This window comes from Pseudophryne corroboree, chromosome 8 (assembly GCF_028390025.1).
Source record: "Pseudophryne corroboree isolate aPseCor3 chromosome 8, aPseCor3.hap2, whole genome shotgun sequence".
Taxonomy (NCBI): domain Eukaryota; kingdom Metazoa; phylum Chordata; class Amphibia; order Anura; family Myobatrachidae; genus Pseudophryne; species Pseudophryne corroboree.
The window spans coordinates 437447226-437469222 of NC_086451.1; the positions used below are offsets into that span (position 1 = coordinate 437447226).

General features: G+C 47.4%; 1 protein-coding gene and 1 pseudogene across 1 annotated transcript in view; both read left to right on the top strand.

The window, feature by feature from the left end:
- The window catches only part of LOC134949479 (suppressor APC domain-containing protein 2-like), a 43481-nt gene that overhangs the window by 10845 nt on the left and 10639 nt on the right, over positions 1–21997 (top strand). Inside the window, exons 3-5 of the mRNA XM_063938073.1 lie at positions 8344–8478; positions 9943–10041; positions 12259–12342. Of these exons, the coding sequence (XP_063794143.1) occupies positions 8353–8478; positions 9943–10041; positions 12259–12342 (309 nt within the window). The 5' untranslated portion in view covers positions 8344–8352. The remainder of the gene's footprint in view (positions 1–8343; positions 8479–9942; positions 10042–12258; positions 12343–21997) is intronic.
- LOC134953841 (U8 small nucleolar RNA) lies at positions 13147–13271 on the top strand (annotated as a pseudogene).

Here is a 21997-nt window from a genome sequence, read left to right on the forward strand (position 1 = left end):
ATGTTCAGACACCGCCATTATCACATTCCTGCATTACTGGCCTTGTACGGCTCTGTCCACGGGGGAGATGCATCGAGCCTTGGAGAGTGATAACGTGCAGAAGTTGCCCAAAGCAGCCGATCAGCTTGTGACTGACATTTATGTAGCACAGCCTTTGAAATGACAGTTTGAAGCTGATTATTTGCTACAAGCAACTACTCCACTTTATTCGTCTCCACTGCTTGATACAACTCCCCCTATGTAAGATGCGCCCCCTCCCCTATCTACAGCAAGATGTTACAGCTGCCAGTGCACTGTGTGTACTTCTTTCCCGTGCCCTCATTTCTGTGCCCACCCACATAGGGTATACTGTACATGTGATATACTACAGTACCCATGTAAATTATTATTTTTGGATCTTTCTTAGCACAGCTCCACAATACATTGCCCATCCCTGCATTACACAGAGCTTTCCCTACCGCTGCCGCTCCTTCCGTACTCCGTGATATCACAGCATAGAACGTTCAAGTGTTATCACAGCATAGAACATTCAAGTGTTATCACAGCATAGAACATTCAAGTGTTATCACAGCATAGAACATTCAAGTGTTATCACAGCATAGAACATTCAAGTGTTATCACAGCACAGCCAAGTATTCAGGATAAAGGTGACAAGAAAATGAAAACCGTTATCAAATATGTAATAACTAGTTATCAGCCAGTCAGCGCAGGCGGCTGTGCACACCCGAACGGAGAAACACTTGAATTGCTCCATCAGACGCCATCTAGTGGCCGCCGACACCAGGGCTGGATTAAGGCAGATGGGGGCCCAAAGCTTTGGACGTCCAGAGCGGAGCAGCAGCAGAGACAGCGTACTGGAGCACACAGGCACTGTCTCACGGGATTCAACAGCACAATTTGAGGGGGCCCTTAGTGTGTGGGGGCCCCTGGATGGCCACCCCTGTCGCCCCTCCCTTAATCCGGCCCTGGACGGTGTGCAAAAAACTTGAATTCCCCCCATAGAGGTGAGGAGCAGTGTTAGCCTTTATTATATAGGAAAATGTGGTAAAATGGTAAGTTTGAATATCAAAGGAGTGATTTATCAAGCAAAGCATTTTCTTTTTGTACTATTTCACTGTATATGAAAAAGGAGTATATATACAGTTGAGTATACTATTGGATGGAAATTGGTCCCAATATTTATCATTTCTTGTCATGGCAAAAGTACATTATTTTGGTATTTTAGCCTCACCTATGGGGGCTGCTTTTGCAATCAATAACAGTGGCCCGCAGCAGATGTCTCCTGCAGACCCTCGTACATACTGTACAGTCACGGGATGTTTCATATTTGCAAGTAGCCCCACCATAAAATCCTTTATCTCGCAAATATTGTTTGATAAATATCTCCAAAGAATGATAAGCTTGTTTAGCAAGTATCGCTGCGAGTATTATACCATCACAAGGTATGCATTCTTATCACAATCTCAGGATGGCAATTACAGATTAATATCACAAAAAAAAAGCTTTCTTGAATATTTAAAAAAATAAAATTTTGTTTAATTGGAAAAGGAGGTAACCTGTATGCATGGGTTGGGGTATAAGATGCTGGCGGTCAGAATACCGACTGCGGCATCCCGATGATTAGAATCCCTGGGAAATGTAAGTATACTTACCTTCCCCCTCCTGGCCCCCTAACCCCTCCTGCAGCCTAAACTTAACTCGCCCCCCCCCCTCCCCCCCACAGCCTAACACTCCCTGGGGAGGGTGCCTAAACCTAACACCCCCTCCGCAGCCTAAACCTAACCCCCCTGGGGCGCAACCTATCCCTAGGCCTCCCCCGCAGCCTAAACTTATCCCCCCTCGCGCACAGCTTACCTGTCCAGCATGGCGGTATGTGGTCATTCAGGATCCTGGCTGTTCGGATTCCGGCGCCGGGCTGGAGACCTATTCGGTATACCGGTGTCGGCATTTCAAATAGTGTCGGGATTCGGGCGTCGATATTCTGACTGCTGGGATCCCGACCGGATCCCGTACGCACAATAGTGCAGGAGCAGATTATTCAGGTCAGATAGTTTTAAAGTTACTTATTCCCTCTGTTTCTGAGTCGCACGCAGTTGCATCTGCGTACGTTCCTCACACTTGTTAGCAAACAGCGCATGCGTCGGGGCCCTACATACGCATCTTACAGCAATTACTATCACTGTTTATAGGTTAATGAATCATTATGGTGCACAGACTGCGGTCTAGCCTCCAATTAGCTACTGGAGAGATTCACCAACTTGGAGATGAATTTGACCAGATTTTGGTGGTTGGAGAATGACGATATAGATAACGGGTCTTCGGGCTGCGCGGTCCTCAGCACTAACACCCTCCTCAAATCCTGTCCCCCACCCCTGTTAAATAAGGAGGACAGCTTAATGGGTGAAGGTCAGGACACAGCTTTATCTTTATGCTTCCTGTGTGACTGGTCCCAGTGTTACTATTGTAGGTCTCAGTCAGTAACATTACATTGTGTATTACATTGCTGTATTGTACAGTGATAAGATGATACATTCGCCTCCTGCTGCCATCACCTCCCATCATTTATACAGTAGCTGATACATAACAAGTGCTGAAAGTTCAGTGATACTGGGTGGGATGTACTAAAGGAAAACGGGGGTTTTACCGCATTTTCAAATGTACTAAGACCCTACCGCCGTTTTTTCGCCGTCCAGGGTATCGCCATCTCTGGACGGCAATACCCTATAGAAGCCAATGGGCTTCTTATCGCTGACCGCCGCAACCTGCCGCCTCCGCCACCTCCCTCTCCCGGCATACCTTCCTCCAATCAGCCCTGGTACCGGAAGGTAATCTCCTCCTCCCCCTAGCAATGCAGTCAGAGGTCCTTCCAGCTGCAGGGGGGAGGAGGAGGCGCCGGGGGCAGCCTGCTGCTGCTTCCTGGCGTGTAGGCAGTGTGGAGACCCCTGGGAGGTGACGGAGACCCCCCGCAGACCACCTCACAGGTATCGCGGGGGGCCTCCATCACCGCATTGCGATATTGATCGCATATGTTAGTACATATGCGATCAACAGCGCTGCGATAAGCGGCAATGTATCTTAATACATCCCGCCCAATGTATGGTAGGACAGATAGTCACGAGGGATCTATTCATGAAGCAGTGAAAAGAGTGGAGAAGTGAAGCCAGTGGAGAAGTTGCCCAACCAATCAGTTGCTCTGTATAATTGTATAGTATGCAAATGATAAATGTTACTTCAAAGCTGATTGGTTGCCATGGGCAACTTCTCCACTGGCTCACTACTCCACACTTTTCACTGCTACTGTATGGTAGTCTATTCATGAAGCAGTGAAAAAGTGTGGAGAAGTGAGCCAGTGGAGAAGTTGCCCATGGCAACCAATCAGCTTTGAAGTAACATTTATAATTAGTATACTATACAATTGTACGGAGCAGCTGATTGGTTGCCATGGGCAACTTCTCCACAGGCTCTCTTCTCCACACTTTCCACTGCTTCATGAATAGACACCATAGTCACTGAGTGTCCAGCGGAATTTCCCATGTGGGTTCCACATTACGCAGGATGATGTTACCGTGCCTATGTGTGCCGGCACGTCGGTGGCGTCTCTTACTGCTTGTTAGACATAGTACGATGCAGGATTTATATCCTACATGCTGGAGTTATCTTGTTATCTCACTTTTTGCATTTATTACAGTGTTGCCTGTATCTATCATTGTCCAAATATCGTTATACATTAACATTTACTATTTGCTTATTGCAAAATTCCTAAAAAAGGATTTGTCCCAAGTACCAATCTCATCCTCCAATATTTCATGTATTTGTTTATCCAGAATTTTGATACAAGTCACCATGACATGTACAGACATCTTTGCGGAATGTGAAAAATTCTGACATTTGTGGTTTTATTATAACATTATAAGTATTGCAAAATCTGAGGCTTTATTAACATAATAATTATAAGGAAAATGATGCTACCAGGGACTATAAACAGGGTCCATTGTGCGGCATCATCAGATAATGCAATATGGAGGACGGCTGAGGAGGCATTTTAAGACTCTTCTTGAGCAATACTGTAGATTATTTATATATAGACTAGTTACCAGCCCGTCAAAATGTCAGATCATAACGGTAATGCCAGCGCCGGCGGCTGTGCGTGCCCGAATGGAGCAACACTTGAATTGCTCTATTGGGTGCCATCTAGTGGCCACTTGTGTGATAGCCGAGCAGCGGCCGGTCCATCAGTCATTTTAAAAGCATTGCACACCAGGCCGTCTCATCACATAAGCAAGCAGTTTATTCACAGTTCAGACATGGTTATCACGACAGTAACATTTAACTTCTTTTTCTTCTCAACAGCACAATATTCATATGGGTTACATCAGGTTACATCTCCTTTCATTTGCTTCACTGGCAATAACAGCATTTACAGTGATGTGGCAGCATTACAGTACAGTACATACCAGCGCAGTCTCTGGGAATCAGTAGTGCGGCTTCCGCAAACTGAGATTCATTTCAGTGTGCTCTCCCCCATTCGCTAGGGGCTCTATCTAAACGGGATCTCTCATGGACACGTTACTGGGGGCCTTCCGCCAAACGTGGTTTCCTACCACTCACCCAACTCGTCCTCTCCTGCAGACTCACACCTCCCGTCCTGCTTCTGGGGTACCCCTGAAGGGGAAGATCCCCTTTATTTCTTCCACTGATTGTTCATGCTGTAACTTCTCTCACACTGCAAATCTGGATATCTCTTGCTCTTCCTAGCAGCACCTACATGCTGTTCCATAATGCCAGGGACTGTGGAGTTATAGATGCTTGTTCCACAGTCCCCAGACTGCGTTTCTCCTGGACACTAGCCTGTGCCCTCCATCTCAGTCCTCAGCTCACCCTCAACTGTCCTGTGCTTTGTTCCTTTTGCTAAAATCCCCCTGCACTTCCTGTCCTAACCCCCTAGATGTGGCAGGGTCTGCCAGAACTGGTTTTGGGGACATAAAACTCCCCCACTCACTGATAAGAATTAAATGGCTTTTGGAACTTTCTAATATCTCTTGTCTCCTAACATTCCAGTATGCCACACTTGTATTCCCCCTCTAGAGGTGAGAAACAGTGGTAGCCTATATATATAAAATATAAAAATATAAAAGACTCACCTCTAGTCTCCAAACCTTCAAACGCTCCCTGAAAACTCACCTCTTCAGACAAGCCTATCAAATCCCAGACCCACCCACATAACCTTCAGTGCTTCCCTATATCTAATTACATCCTCTCTGTACAGTACACATAACATCACATATTTTGTCTTTCTTTACTCTCACACCCTCCTGACCCTTTGCCAACATTGCGGGGTGATCATATCATACAACCCATTAAGAACCTAGCAATCTGACCATGGACCATTATGCAATAGACAGCACCTATTCTTGTGTCTCAATGCCTATTTCCCTATAGATTGTAAGCTTGCGAGCAGGGCCTTCCTACCTCTATGTCTGTCTGTCAACGCCCAGTTTTGCTCTATAACTGTTGTTCTAATTGTAAAGTGTAACGGAATATGCTGCGCTATATAAGAAACTGCTAATAAATAATAAATAAATAAATAAATAAAGATATAGATATAGAATTTTACAGCCATTACCTCACTTCACTGAGCCGGGATTTTTCTCTCTCAGCAGCATTTCTTCCATTGCTACAGATAAGTCTGTCACGTCTTCATGTTAGAGGGTTTTTCTAAAAGAAAGACTGCGTAGGTCATGAATGTGGCCGAGACAGCATAAACTCACCGGCTGGGCATGCGGCACGCCTCTTAATGCATCACTCTGGCATGGAAGGGGTTACAGTTTTTTGTGGGAGGAACGTAAGGGAAACTGCCTGGATTGTGATTGGCTGGATTCTGTATAGGGGCTGGTCTGACATATATATATATATATATATATATATATATATATATATATATATATATATATATATATATATATATATATATATATAGTCTTCAGACCTAGGACAGCCTGTCTCTTTCCTGGTTTTACCGTGACCCACCCGCCCGCCCTGGAGAGTTGTTTTTTTGTTGCTCCCCTGGAGTTGTTTGTGTCGGCTTTTGGTGGCCGGTTTCTGAACGGTTATTTTAGTTTAACTTAAGAAGTTTATCGTTAGTAAGTTCAGGTGAACTTTTAGGTAATTTTATAGTCTTATTATTAATTGATGGGCACCACCGTACCTGGTGGGCACATATGATAGATCATAAACATGTGTGGATATCGGGGCCGGTGGCCCTATTTTTTCCCCCGTAGGGGCGGAGCGTACCTCCGTCCCTAAAACTGTTGGTGGGCAGGGGTAGTGGCAGAAGGTCGACCACTGGCCTTGGATTTTTGGATTTTCGATGTCTGGGATGGAGGCAGGAGGCCAATCCCGGAACATCTGGGGCAGAAGGCCCCCTCACACATATGTTTTTATTGCTCGGGATGGAGGCAGGAGGCCAATCCCGGAACATCTGGGGCAGAAGGCCCCCTCACACACACATGTTTATTGCTCTATTTCGTCATATCATTTTGGATTACCCTTATTAAGTTCTTTATCATGCTTAACCGTTCTTCTCCCCGCCACCTTAGTTAGAGAGGGAAGTCTGCATTCTAGTTTTAGTATTAATAGGCCTCCCTCTCAGTCAAAATAAAGAGCTGACCCCTTTCACGCCAATTACGGTTGTTGTGTCTTTATTTACTAAGATAAGTGTGCTTGAGTGGAGTGCGTATGCATCTGACGTGTGAAGTTTATGACCTACAGTAAACATTCAGTACAATGTTTTTTTATTTATTTTTTCTGATTATTTTACGGTTTCTGATCTTGAATTATGGGAGACTCAGCATTTACCGTCTGTGTGTACGCACTTTATCCTGTTCTCTGTGGTTACCATATGTGCTTTGCCCCCCATTATTGTACTGTACTTTACCATTGGCTATATAGGCTAATGAGGGGGAAAGCACATTTACCTATTACCAGTTACCTATTACCAGCACAAATATTCCGCAGCTTACAGTCTATGGCCCAGATTTATCAAGCCTCGGAGAGGGATAAATCGCACGGTGATAAAGTACCAACCAGCTCCTGTCACTTTACAGACGTGTGTTTGAAAAATGACAGGAGCTGATTGGTTGGTGCTTTTACACCGAGCAATTTTTCACTCTCAAAGGCTTAATAAATCTGGGCCTGTATTCCTTAGCACATGGACACACATACACCCTAGAATTGGCCAATTAACCTATGTATGTTATTGGTGTGTAGCTGGAAATAGTAGCACCTAGAAGAGAGGAGTGCAAACGTATGGAGAACATATAGGGTGGGATTCAATTCTTTTCACCCCTTTCCACACCCGTTCTGTTTCTGCCCTCAGGGACGTCGTATCATTATTTCAGCTCGCTACCCCCAGAGTAGTGAGGCACCCAACCCTTTACACAGCTAAACCTGATTACTATGGGCACAATATGTGCTATAACGGAGATCATTTTAGAAAGGAAATTGGGCGTGATATATCATTTGAATCTCACCCATAGACTCCGCACAGTCAGGAATTGAACTCATGACTTCAGGGCTGTGAGGCAGTGATGCTAACCACCACACTGCCGTGCTGAAATGCATTCACCAACTCTGATTTGTTTCAAAACGTAAAACGGTCTATACTAGTGTATTGTCAGGGGATGAAATTAAAAGAGCAGTGCTTAGTCATTGCTGGCATTGAACGGAAGAACAACTTGTTTGTGTGTGTGTGTGTGTGTGTGTGTGTGTGTGTGTGTGTGTGTGTGTGTGTGTGTGTGTGTGTGTATACACGATTCTAAATGGAACGGCACTCAGAGGCTTTTTTTATGCAAAAAACGTGTATTAAAAGTTCAATAATACATCAATGCAGTATATCAACGTTTCGGTGCCGACACGCACCGTCGTCAGGATATGATGTATAGTATAAGTATGTCTTTCTATGCTTATACTATACATCATATCCTGACGACGGTGCGTGTCGGCACCGAAACGTTGATATACTGCATTGATGTATTATTGAACTTTTAATACACGTTTTTTGCATAAAAAAAGCCTCTGAGTGCCGTTCCATTTAGAATCGTATACCAGCAGTGCACACTGCTTTTGGATCAGGACACCGGGGTAATTGGATCTTTTATTGAGTGCCGGACCCAAACAACTTATATATATATATATATTAGTTTTATGTGTAGTGACATGTACACTGTATAATCTGCCTTTCCCATCCATGTGACAGCACCTCTGTCCTAGGAGAGTCTGCCCTTCCCCTCTTTGCTGCACCGTAACGCAGTGACCTACCGTGACAGCTGTCACTTTCTCCCACAGTTACGTCGCATGAAAGAACTGGAACAGGAGCGAGATGCTCTGCTAGATGGCGTGCAGCTGGTGGACAGAGCCCGGGAATGGTACAGAGAACGGTTGCAAGAAGCGGAACAGCAGAGGGGATGGCAGTGCACATTGGTACGGCACATTCGACTTGTATGTTGCTGTTACACTTAGAGGGGAGATGTATCAAGCCTTCTAAAGAGTGGCGATGTTGCCCGTAGCAACCAACCAATCCGCTTCTACCTATCGTTTTATAGCATGTACTATATTTGGTAGATACTAGCTAGACACTGGTTAGTTGCTATGGGCAACTTCTCCACTCTTTAGAAGGATGATAAATGTGCCACTTAATCATACGTTCCTTATGCTGTAAAGCTCCCCCTATGGGCGGTATTCAATTCTTTTCACCCCCTTTTACACCCGATCTGTTTCTGCTGATGGGTGTGATCAGGGGCGGATTGGGAACAAAAAGCGGCCCTGGAAAAATTTGTACTAGTGGCCCCACATGGGCAGCACCAGAGGTGTAAGGTCTACCCATGGGCCATGGCAGCAGCACCCTCCCCCCAAGACTTTCCAGATAGTGGGGATGTCTAGCATCAAGGGGGAAGTTAAAAAGGAAATACAATTACATATTATGAGCACATTATATGATACAACTTTAGAATTTAGGAAACTATATCATTCTTTAGAAAGATATATTTTCTTGCTTATTACAACAACCGTATCCCAATCACTATTCACTCAATCTTATATGTCAGCCAAGCAGGCAGACAGAGCATACACTAGATCACAGGTTCTCAAACTCGGTCCTCAGGACCCCACACAGTGCATGTTTTGCAGGTAACCCAGCAGGTGCACAGGTGTATTAATTACTCACTGACATGTTTTAAAAGGTCCACAGGTGGAGCTAATTATTTTACTTGCGCTTCTGTGAGGAGACATGCAAAACATGCACTGTGTGGGGTCCTGAGGACCGAGTTTGAGAACCTGTGCACTAGATCATCTGCAATCACAGGCTAAGTGGCAAAGTAATTTTCATATATGCAAATTATTTTGCATCTTATTCATTATGTCTATAAATAGGACCACATGTCCTCAAACAAAACCGGCCCCCCGCGGGTGCGTCAGCCCACCGGGAATCTTCCATATAAGCCCTATGGCCAATCCGCCTCTGGGTGTGATATAATCATGTCAGCTCGCTACCGCTGGGGTAGCGAGGGCGCCCAGCCCTTTCTACACAGCTAAACCAGATTACTATGGGCGCGACATGCGCGATAACGGGGACCACTTTAGAAAGGAGATTGGGAGTGATATATCATTTGAATACCGCCCTATAGGTTTCCTCTCAAAGGATCAGATGTACTAAGCCTTTGGGAGTGATCAAGTGGAGAGACAAACCACCAACCAATCAGCTCCTGTCATTTTCCAAATTTATCTCTCTCCAAGGCTTTAGTACAGATCCCCCCACTATGTTTTCTTGTGAGAAAGAGGAAGATGCTCTTCCCGCAATGGGCAATGACTGAAGATGACTGTTCTCCCCACATCTATCATGTCTTATACTGCCTTTATATGAAATTGATCTCCCTTTTCTATCATTAGGACAAGGCTCCGCCGCTTCCGCATCTCGGCTCCGCGCTTTTGGTGCAGATCCAGGAAGTCAACAGGTTCCTGAGTGACCTGGTTTCCTCTCCAGAAAAGGTGCCAGCCCCCATACAATGTGACCATAACTAGGCCCCTTATCCCTTCGTCTGTCTTCTAGGAAAGGGAAATGTTTTACACCTTGTTCAAGTTCAACATTCCTAGCGGTTAATTTACTAAAGCTTCTAAAATGAAAAGTGGTGATGTTGCTCATAGAAACCAATCAGATTCTGTCATTTTCTAGGATGCAACAGAGAAATGATAGAGAGAATCTGAGTGGTTGCTATTGGCAACATCACCACATTTCATTTTTAGAAGCTTTAGTAAATTTAATCTGTAGTGTTGCTTGCAACCTATATATACTAGCAACGTATTGTGAGACTGGATTTAGCAGCAAAAGATGGAGTTCCAGAACATAACTTTACCTGGTGACCCAATATTCAGCTTCAGTAATATGCCAAGGAATGCCGCAATTAATGATGAATATGTCACAGGAAGAAAGTACAGCTGCATAAATATGGAATTTGCTACCAAACTATTGTCCCTTTATAATACCAGGGGCCCAGAACAAATGTCATTACACTTTGGTCTCGGCCCAGTATCACAAAAGTTATGTCACAGCCAAGGATGTTTCTAGCCAATTTGGCTCCCAGTGCAAGATTTAAAAATGCGCGCCCCCCCCCCCCATAGATATAGAAAACACAAATTTGTGCGTGCTGAATGCACGCACTTTCGCGGTGAGGGGGCGTAGCCTCACTTAAATGGCCATGGTCTAGCTAAAAATGTCCGTGGCCTTGCAGGAAAAGACTTCCTTACACCCCAGTTTTTGACCCTGCACCAACAGACCTCGGCCACCACAGGGAGAAAAACAATTCCACTATATTAAGCCCCACACAGTAATGCCCTTTGAACCAGATTATGCCACACACCGCAATGCCCATGATACATTATGCCCTACAGTAAAGCTTCTAAATACTTTTAAAATTTCCTGCTTGTTATCAAGGGTTTCACGTGCTTGGTGTCATGCTCGTTGCCAGGGGTTTCATGCTCTGGGATCCATGCTTGTTGCCACGGGTTTAATGCTCTGGGACGGGTGTCATGCTCGTTGCCAGGGGTTTCATGCTCTGGGATCCATGCTCGTTGCCAAGGGTTTTATGCTCTGGGATGGGTGTCATGCTCATTGCCAGGGGTGGGTAATGCTTGTTGCCAGGGGTGGGTAATGCTAGTAGTTGTCAGGTCTCTGGAGTAATGCTAGTCGTTGCCAGGGGTCCATAATGCTAGTTACCAGGGGTGGGTAATGACAGAGGTAGGTAATGATAGGCATGGGGTGTGTAATGCTTGTTGCCATACCCTCCAAATGTACCTTTTTTGGCAGGTACAGGACCTTTTTTTATGGTCTGTACCGATTTTTGACTCTCTAAACCTCCATTGAAAGTATAAGAAAAGGGGTGTGGCCACGCCCCCTTTGCCCGTGGTCATGCCCCCTTTTTGAATATGTACTGATTTTTATGTGTAAAATGTTGGAGGGTATGCTTGTTGCCAGGGGTGTGTAATGCTAGTAGTTGTCAGGGCTCAGGGGTAATGCTAGTACTTGCCAGAGGTACGTAATGCTAGTTGCCAGGGGAGTGTAATGACAGGCCAGGGTTGTGTAATACTTGTTGCCAGAGGTAATGCTAGTTGCCAGGGCTCCGGGGTAATGCTAATAGTTGCCAGGGGTGCGTAATGCTAGTTGTTAAGGGTGGGTAATGCCAGGGGTGTGTAATGACAGGCCAGGGGCGTGTAATGTTTGTTGCCAGAGGTAATGCTAGTTGTCAGGGCTCCGGGGTAATGCTAGTAGTTGCCAGGGGTGCGTAATGTTAGTTGCCAGGGGTGGGTAATGACAGGCCAGGGGCGTGTAATGACAAGCCAGGGGTGTGTAATGCTTGCCAGCCCGCCAATCCTGCCAGCCCGCCAATTGTTCCCCCTTCTTCCCCGCCTGCCTGTCATAGTTCTCCGCTCGGGGGGCGAAGTTTCGTGAAATGTCATGTTGCATCGTGACGTCATGACGCAAATGCATCATTCCTGAAAACTCCGCCCCCCGAGTGGAGTAATAATGACAGGGAGGGGGAGAACCCGGAGCATCAAAAAGTGCCGCGGTGGGCGCCCCGTGCGACTGCACGGCTGGCCCGCTGCACGAAATGGCACTGGTCACAGCTGGCATTCTATATATGTGTGTCTCACTGATGTGACATGTGTCTTTTCTCCACACTTATTAATCTGTCCTCTCTGTACATTAAGGGCCCTCGGAGACAGTCCCCCCATTCAACAAAGCACCCTGACGCCATCACCACACTGAGATACCAGAACCAGCTGCTGACAAGGGTGAGTAGACGTGGCCTGTGTCACATGGCTGTTACCGTACGGCCCGGTGTAGGCAGAGCAGCACTGTAGTGAATTCCAGTTGGAGATGCTGTGCAGGTGATGTACAGGTGTGTCCTCATAGCCTGTGACTCCAGCGCGCCAAACAGCCCCTCTCGGCGCACCAAGTCCTGAGTGACTCTGCGTCTTTTGCTGAAAATGTTCATTTCTCCTTCATCCACTAGGGGCCACTGGAGCGTAGTTACAATGGGGGAAATAGTAGGCAGTAATTGGGAGCTGGCACTTTAAAAATTCTCACACTGTGGCTAGCTCCTCCCCTACTATCTCCCCTCCAAGCCAGTCTTAGTTAGTGCCCGAGGTGAGCTGGTTCACTTGGGTTTAGCTGAAGAAATTTTTTCTTTTTTCTTTATTATTTTATTTTTCTTCACACACACGCACGGACTGGCAGCTCTGCCACTACCAGTCTGCACCGCGGGAGCTGCCGGCGGGGTCCCATCGCAGCTGCGTGCGGCTCGGGATGGGCCCCGGCTGAGGGAGACACTGAGCTCTCCTGAGTTGGCGGACACCGCTGCGTGCGGCGCGTGTCGGGACCACTCCATCCAGCAGAAGATTCCAGCAGCTGGGCAGCAGTAAGTATATGCGGCCGGACACCGCTGCGTGCGGCGCGTGTCGGGGCCGATCCACCAAGAACAGCAGCAGTGGTGAGTGAGCTGTACTTTATTTGTGGTGGATTTATGTTTTTAGAGCACTGTTTATTGTTGTACAACCCACTCCAGAAGGGCTCTCTGGGGCTGTAATGTACTGAGTGCTTCATTGTATCCTTACCTGTTCCTCCTTATGGAGAAACAGACATGATGAATGGGGGAGGCCGAGTATGTGATATACAGATCCCCTGCAACCCTGACTGACAACGGAGTGTGTGTCATTCTGAATGATCATAATGGGGCATTGTCTGTAAATTGGTGCGGGCCCCCCCCCTCCGCTCCCCCAGCTTCCCACACCCCCCGCATGGATCCCCGCTCAGCGCGACTCACAGAGCCGGCACAGGGATCCTGCTGGAGCGCAAACCAATTTTTAAATTAAGGCGCCTTGTACGGAGGGGGCGGAGCTAAGTCCTGCTCTGTACAGCGGGCTCAGCGCTCCCTGCTCCCCGGCGGCGACTCGCGCTCTGTACAGCGCAACACTCCCCGGCGGCGGCTCGCAGATACAGGGCTCTACTAGCTCTGTATAGCGGACTCAACACTCCCCGCTCCCCGGCGGTGACTCGCAGGTCCAGCGGAGGGTACAGGGCGCTTCCCACTTCGGTAAATGTAGTTTCTCTAACGTCCTAGTGGATGCTGGGGACTCCGTCAGGACCATGGGGAATAGCGGGCTCCGCAGGAGACAGGGCACATCTAAAAAAGCTTTTTAGGTCACATGGTGTGTACTGGCTCCTCCCCCTATGACCCTCCTCCAAGCCTCAGTTAGGTTTTTGTGCCCGTCCGAGAAGGGTGCAAACTGGATGGCTCTCTTAAGGAGCTGTTTAGTGAAGTTTTTTTTTAGGTTTCTAATCAGTGATTCCTGCTGGCGACAGGATCACTGCAACGAGGGACTTAGGGGAGAGACTTGCAACTCACCTGCGTGCAGGAGGATTGAAGTTTTAGGCTACTGGACACTGAGCTCCAGAGGGAGTCGGAACACAGGTCAGCCTGGGGTTCGTCCCGGAGCCGCGCCGCCGATCCCCCTTACAGACGCTGAAGAAAGACGGCGGAACGGAGGTCCGGAAACAGGCGGCAGAAGACTTCACAGTCTTCAGAGAGGTAGCGCACAGCACTGCAGCTGTGCGCCATTGTTGTCACACGGCTCACTGACACGGTCACGGAGGGTGCAGGGCGCTGCTGGGGGCGCCCTGGGCAGCAATATAAATACCTATTTGGCAAATAAATACATCACATATAGCCATTAAGGCTATATGTATGTATTTTAACCCAGGCCAGTTATTAAAAAACCGGGAGGAAAAGCCCGCCGAAAAGGGGGCGGAGCTTATTCTCCTCAGCACACGGCGCCATTTTCCTGATCAGCTCCGCTGGTGAGGAAGGCTCCCACTCTCCCCTGCACTGCACTACAGAAACAGGGTTAAAAGAGAAGGGGGGCATAAATTGGCGATATAATTATATATTAAGAGCGCATATATAGAAACAACACCTTCTAGGGTTGTTATATACATTATAGCGCTTTTGGTGTGTGCTGACAAACTCTCCCTCTGTCTCCCCAAAGGGCTAGTGGGTCCTGTCCTCTATCAGAGCATTCCCTGTGTGTGTGCTGTATGTCGGTACGTGTGTGTCGACATGTATGAGGAAAATGTTGGTGAGGAGGCGGAGCAAATTGCCTGTAATGTTGATGTCACTCTCTAGGGAGTCGACACCGGAATGGATGGTCTACTTATGGAATTACGTGATAATGTCAACACGCTGCAAGACGGTTGACGACATGAGATGGCCGGCGGACAAATTAGTACCGGTCCAGGCGTCTCAGACACCGTCAGGGGCTTGTAAAAACGCCCATTTACCTCAGTCGGTCGACAGACACAGACATGGACACTGACCCCAGTGTCGACGGTGAAGAAACATACGTAATTTTCCTTTAGGGCCACGAGTTACATGTTAAGGGCAATGAAGGAGCTGTTACATATTTCTGATACTACAAGTACCACAAATAAGGGTATTTTGTAGGGTGTGAATAAACTACTTGTAGTTTTGCCTGAATCAGATAAATTAAATGAAGTGTGTGATGATACGTGGGGTTCCTCCGATAGAAAGTTATGGGCGGTATACCCTTTCCCGCCAGAAGTAAGGGCGAGTTGGGAAACACACCTTAGGGTGGATAAGGCGCTCACACGCTTATAAAAACAGGGCGTTACCGTCTCTAGATACGGCCGCCCTCAAGAAGCCAGCTGATAGGAAGCTGAAAAATTTCATGACAGTATATACACACATACTGGTGTTATACTACGACCAGCAATCGCCTCAGCCTGGATGTGCAGCGCTGAGGGGGCTTGGTCGGATTTCCTGACTGAAAATTTTGATACCCTTGACAGGGACAAGATTTTATTGACTATAGAGCATTTTAAGGATGCATTTCTATATATGCGTGATGCGCAGAGGGATATTTACATTCTGGCATCAAGAGTAAATGTGATGTACATATCTGCCAGACGAAGACACGACAGTGGTCAGGTGAGGCAGATTCCAGACGGCATGTGGAAGTATTGCCGTATAAAGGGGCGGTCCATCGGACCTGGTGGCCATGGCAACAGCTGAAAAATCCACCTTTTGTTACCCCGAATCACATATCGGCAAAAAAGGACACAGTCTTTTCAGTCTCAGTCCTTTCGTCCCCATACGGGCAGGCGGGCAAAGGCCAGTCATATCTGCCCAGGGGTAGAGGAAAGGGAAGAAGACTGCAGCAAGCAGCCCATTCCCAGGAACAGAAGCCCCTCACAGCTTCTGCCAAGTCCGCAGCATAACGCTGGGGCCGTACAAGCGGACTCAGGTGCGGTAGGGGGTCATCTCAAGAGTTTCAGTACGCAGGGGGCTCACTCGCAAGGGAGCTCCGGGATCCTACATGTAGTATCCCAGGTGTACATTGGAAATTCGAGACATCTTCCCCTCACACAATTCACAGGCTGTATTCCCAGCAGGTGATAATCAAAGTACCCCTCTTACAACATGAAAGGGGGTAGTATTCCACACTATATTGTGGTACCGAAGCCAGACGGCTCGGTGAGATCTGAAATATTTGAACACTTACATACAAGCGTTCAAATCAAGATGGAGTCACTCAGAGCAGTGATAGCAAACCAGGAAGAAGGGGACGATATGGTGTCACTGGATATCAGGGACGCTTACCTACAGGTCCAAATTTGCCCTTCTCACCAAGGGTACTTCAGGTTCCTGGTACAGAACTGTCACTATCAGTTCAGACGCTGCCGTTTGGGTTGTCCACGGCGCCCCGGGTCTTTACCAAGGTAATGGCCGGAATGATGATTTTTCTTAAAAGGAAACATGGACGCTTTCCTGATAAGGGCAAGGTCCAGAGAACAGTTGGAGGTCGGAGTAGCACTATCTTAAGTAGTTCTACGACAGCACGAGTGGATTCTAAATATTCCAAAATCGCAGCGTTTTCCGACGACACGTCTACTGTTCCTAGGGATGATTCTGGACACAGTCCAGAAAAACGTGTTTCTCCCAGTGGAGAAAGCCAGGGAGTTATCCGAGCTAATCGGAATCCTCCTAAAACCAGGAAAAGTGTCAGTGCATCATTGCACAAGAGTCCTGGTAAAAATGGTGGCTTATTACGAAGCAATTCCATTCGGCAGATTTCCCGCAAGAACTCTTCAGTGGGATCTGCTGGACAAATGGTCCGGATCGCATCCTCAGATGCATCAGCGGATAACCCTATATCCAAGGACAAGGGTGTCTCTCCTGTGGTGATTACAGAGTGCTGATCTTCTAGAGGGCCGCAAATTCGGCATTCAGGATTGGATGCCGGTGACCACGGAGGCCAGCCTGAGAGGCTGGGGAACAGTCACACAGGGAAAAAATTTCCAGGGAAGTGTGATTAAGTCTGGAGAATTCTCTCCGCATAAATAAGCTTAGAGCAAATTTATAATGTTCTAAACTTAGCTAGACCTCTGCTTCAAGGTCAGCCGGTATTGATCCAGTGGGATAACATCACGGCAGTCGCCCACGTAAACAGAAAGGGCGGCACAAGAAGCAGGAGGGCAGTGACAAAACTGCAAGGATTTTTCGCTAGGCGGAAAATCATGTGATAGCACTGTCAGCAGTGTTCTTTCCGGGAGGGGACGACTGGGAAGCAGACTTCCTCAGCAGGCATGACCTCCACCCGGGAGAGTGGAAACTTCATAGGGAAGTTTTTCAACATGATTGTGGACCGTTGGCAAAGACCAAAGGTGGACATGATGGCGTCCCGCCCGAACAAAAAACGGGACAGGTATTCCGCCAGGTCATGAGACCTTCAGGCGATAGCTGTGGATGTTCTGGTAACACCGTGGGTGTACCAGTCAGTGTATGTGTTCCCTCCTCTGTTTCTCATAACCAAGGTATTGAGAATTATAAGACATAGAGGAGTATGAACTATACTAGTGGCTCCGGATTGGCCAAGAGGAACTTGGTACCCGGAACTTCAAGAAATGCTCACAGAGAACTAAGGGCCTGGGGAGCTAAGAAGGGACTTGCTTCAGCAAGTACCATGTCTATTCCAAGACTTACCGCGGCTGCGTTTGACGGCATGGCGGTTGAATGCCGGATCCTGAAGGGAAAAGGCATTCCATAAGAGGTCATACCTACCCTGGTCAAAGCCAGGAAGGAGGTGACCGCACAACGTCATCACCACATGTGGTGAAAATATGTTGCGTGGGTGAGGCCGGGAAGGCTCCACGACGGAAATTCAACTAGGTCGATTTCTACACTTCCTGAAAACAGGAGTGTTTTGGGCCTCAAATTGGGGTTCATTAACATTTAAATTTCGGCCCTGTAGATTTTCTTCCAGAAAGAATTGACTTCAGTTCCTGAAGTCCAGATTGTAAAGGGTGTATTGCATATACAGCTTTTTTGTGCCTCTAGGGGCACCGTGAGGTTTCAACATAGTGTTGGGATTTCTTAAAATCATTGGTTTGAACAGCTCAAATCTGTGGATTTGAAATATCTCACATGGAAAGTGACCATGCTGTTGACCAATATCTCACATGGGAAGTGACCATGTGTTAGCCCTGGCCTCGGCCAGGCGATTGTCAGAATGGGCGGCTTTGTCTTACAAAAGCCCATATTAAAATTTTCCATTTGAACAGGGCAGAACTGGGACTCGTCTCCAGTTTCTTCCTAAAGGGGTGTCAGCGTTTTCACCTGAAACAACCTGTTGTGGTGCCTGCGGCTACTGGGGACTTGGAGGACTCCAAGTTGCTAGACGTTGTCAGGGCCCTAAAAATATATATATATATATATATATATATATAGTTAGGACGGCTGGAGTCAGAAAGTCTGACTTGCTGTTTATATTGTATGCACCCAACAAGCTGGGTGCTCCTGCTTCTAAGCAGTCTATTGCACGCTGGATTTGTAGTACAATTCAGCTTGCACATTCTGTGGCAGGCCTGCCACAGCCGAAATATGTAGATGCCCATTCCACAAGGAAGGTGGGCTCATCCTGGGCGGCTGCCCGAGGAGTCTCGGCATTACAACTTTGCCGAGCAGCTACGTGGTCAGGGGAGAACACGTTTGTAAAAATTTACAAATTTGATACTCTGGCTAAGGAGGACCTGGAGTTCTCTCATTCGGTGCTGCAGAGTCATCCGCACTCTCCCGCCCGTTTGGGAGCTTTGGTATAATCCCCATGGTCCTGACGGAGTCCCCAGCATCCACTAGGACGTTAGAGAAAATAAGAATTTACTTACCGATAATTCTATTTCTCGTAGTCCGTAGTGGATGCTGGGCGCCCATCCCAAGTGCGGATTGTCTGCAATGCTTGTACATAGTTATTGTTACAAAAATCGGGTTATTACTATTGTTGTGAGCCATCTTTTCAGAGGCTACTTCGTTTTGTTATCATACTGTTAACTGGGTTCAGATCACAAGTTGTACGGTGTGATGGGTGTGGCTGGTATGAGTCTTACCCGGGATTCAAGATCCTTCCTTATTGTGTACGCTCGTCCGGGCACAGTACCTAACTGAGGCTTGGAGGAGGGTCATAGGGGGAGGAGCCAGTACACACCATGTGACCTAAAAAGCTTTTTTAGATGTGCCCTGTCTCCTGCGGAGCCCGCTATTCCCCATGGTCCTGACGGAGTCCCCAGCATCCACTACGGACTACGAGAAATAGAATTATCGGTAAGTAAATTCTTATTTTTTAAATAAGGCGCCATAACCGGGGGGCGGAGCTAACTCCCGCTCTGTACAGCGGGCTCAGCGCTCTCCGCTCCCCGGCCACTGTTATAGTGTAGTGGCCATTTATCTGAGTTCATTGATTAATGCGGGGAACATGTTTTATGCTGTGCGGCAGCGCAGACAGGTGGTGCTGGTGAGAGTGTAATATACACTATGCAGTCAGAGTGGCTCAGCACTAATCCAGTTATCCATTATATTGATTTTATCTCATAGCCCAGAGGAGTTTCACTCTGGCGGCCATTTCCTCCCTGCAGGGGAAACCTCTGCCACATCCAGGTACAGACCTGGCTTCATATTTGCAGTGTCTCCTATAGCCTAGTGGGCTAATCTTGCATACTCAGAGACAAATAGATAAGGTCCCATGTATATTGGATGTTCAGTTATAAGAGTTAACACCGCCTTGCCACATAACATTTCTCCCCAGCTTTTATCACTGGCTAACCGCCATTTGGGGTGACCATCCGGGTTCTCCTTCCCTTTATTATTCCTTTATGTCACTTGTAATTTGGGGAATGTGTATGGCATCAGATAGTAGCGGGGACATCTGAACACAGGGACCAGGGTTGTGATCCCAACACAAACCTACTTTAAAGCTCCTACTCTGTCACTGCAGGTTATACTGCAGACATTACATAGGGCTAAGCAAGTCAGAGAAATACCTGTTAGGTGGGGATTGTGCGGGGCAGCCATCTCTTCAACCCTCAACGCAGGGCGGGGTGTTGCCTTCCCTTTATTATTCCTTGGTGTCACTAGTTACTAATGCTATTTGTAATTTGGGAATATGTGTAAGGCATCAGACAAATAGCGCTGTAGCTCAGTACGCTAGTAGCGGGTATCTGAACAGAGGTTTGAATCCAAAAAAAAAAAAAAAAAAAAACAACAACTTTAAGGTGAGTTCTTATAGCCTAGGGCTAAGACTCCTGTCCCACAGCGCAGCGCTACTGGTTCAGGTCTCCGCTGCTCCAGAAAGTTTATTTGAATCGTGTCGGTCACACATTATAGTGCAGACCTTACATAGGGCTGTGTGTATTTAACCCACCTTTTTCTCCTTTCGTTTGTCTCACCTGGGATAGTCAAAGAATTCCCTCTTAGGTGTAAGGTAGGCGGTGGAGCCATCTGCTTAACCCTCCACGCACCTGCAGGACACTCCTGTTTGAACAGCTCAGATTATGCAGGTAATGTCACTCTTAACCAGAGACCTTATATGTCATTTCACCTCTCCAGGTTTCTAAAGGAACCTTGTTAACCTTCCATGTTACAATACTGATGATGTCTGTTTTCTGTGGAGTCTGAACCAGTGTCTCAGAATATCCAGGTGCATTATACAGCAGTTCGTCTGATACTGCAGGTAAAGGAGGCGGACACGTCAAGTCCATCAGGGTACAACGCCGATGACGAAATGACAGCGACTGGTCCAGTAACGGATGAGCTGGGCAGGCTCCGGTAGACACCCGAATACACAATTTCAGGTATCAAACAATGTTTGTTTTCCTATCCTTTCCCCGCAGACGGCAGGAAATGGTATCAGTACCTCTCCAGGGTATACCCCTCGATGTATCGCCGGTCCAACAAGCTGCCGTTTTTTTCCTGAGGCAACCTTGCTCAGGCATCCATCGAACGCACATATACGGCAGCGGGGTTCTACCTTGTCCGGAGCAGGTAGGTTGTGGAACAATTGTCCTCTAGGTTACAGGATGTTTCGCATCAGGATCAATTGATACTTTGGTACGGGTCAGAATCACGATTCTGCTTTATGTTCTTTGGAGGTCTTCACGTCTGCAGACTCGGAACCTGAATTTTCGCTTGGGCTGTCTTAACCCGACGACCTCTGGGGCTGCGACAGTGACAGGTGAACATGAAATCCTACGGGGCAGATGGTTCAGGGGAAGGAACTTTCTGCAGGATTTCTTGAACCATTGGAGGTAAGTCCACTTTGCTTTCTCCTACTACTGCCCCAGCTCCAAGACAGACCTTTACCGGTCTTTCCTTTAGATTTTTCCGTGCCCTTTCAAGTTTTCGACTCCACACGGGCGATATCTCCGTCGCCAGGGGATCTCAGGGCAAAAAGCTGAAGCAGAGTCTGACTTTAAGTCATCCTATACACCTACTACAGGTCAAACCTTCCTACCACCTGGAGGGTCCCAGGGTAGGCGCATGTCGGGGTCCTACGGAGAGTACTGAGAAGGCTTGGGCGGTTACAGACTAAATTTTGAAGTACAACCGTCTCAGGAGTCGAGAGTCATACTGCAGTCGGCGCTCCATATGCTTCTAACCGCAAAGGAGGTTGATCCCTATTTTTCAGATATCATTTGAATCGGGACAGTTCTCAGGCCTTTGTTTTCTTTTCACGTTCCGAAGCCTGTGGGCTCGGCCAGGCCTATTCTGGCCTTAGAATCCTTTCAGTCTGTGATTGCTAGTTTTGGACAAGATAGGGAGTTTTACGTGTCCCTTGTCTGCAGGGAGGCCTGTTTACTGATTTCCGTTGGGTTTCCTCAACGGGCTTTTCTCAGATTCGCATTACAGGATACTCATTTTCACTGTCAGTCCACTTCCATTCGGTCTCTCTTCCACTCACACAGGGTTCAGGAAGATCACTGAATAAATCTTTCCCAAGGGCAGGAAGTACGTTGGTCCCCTAATGGGACAATCTACTACTACGATCCCACTTTGTACATTAGGTGGCTTCTGAATATCCGGAGGATCCAGGAGCTTCTGGT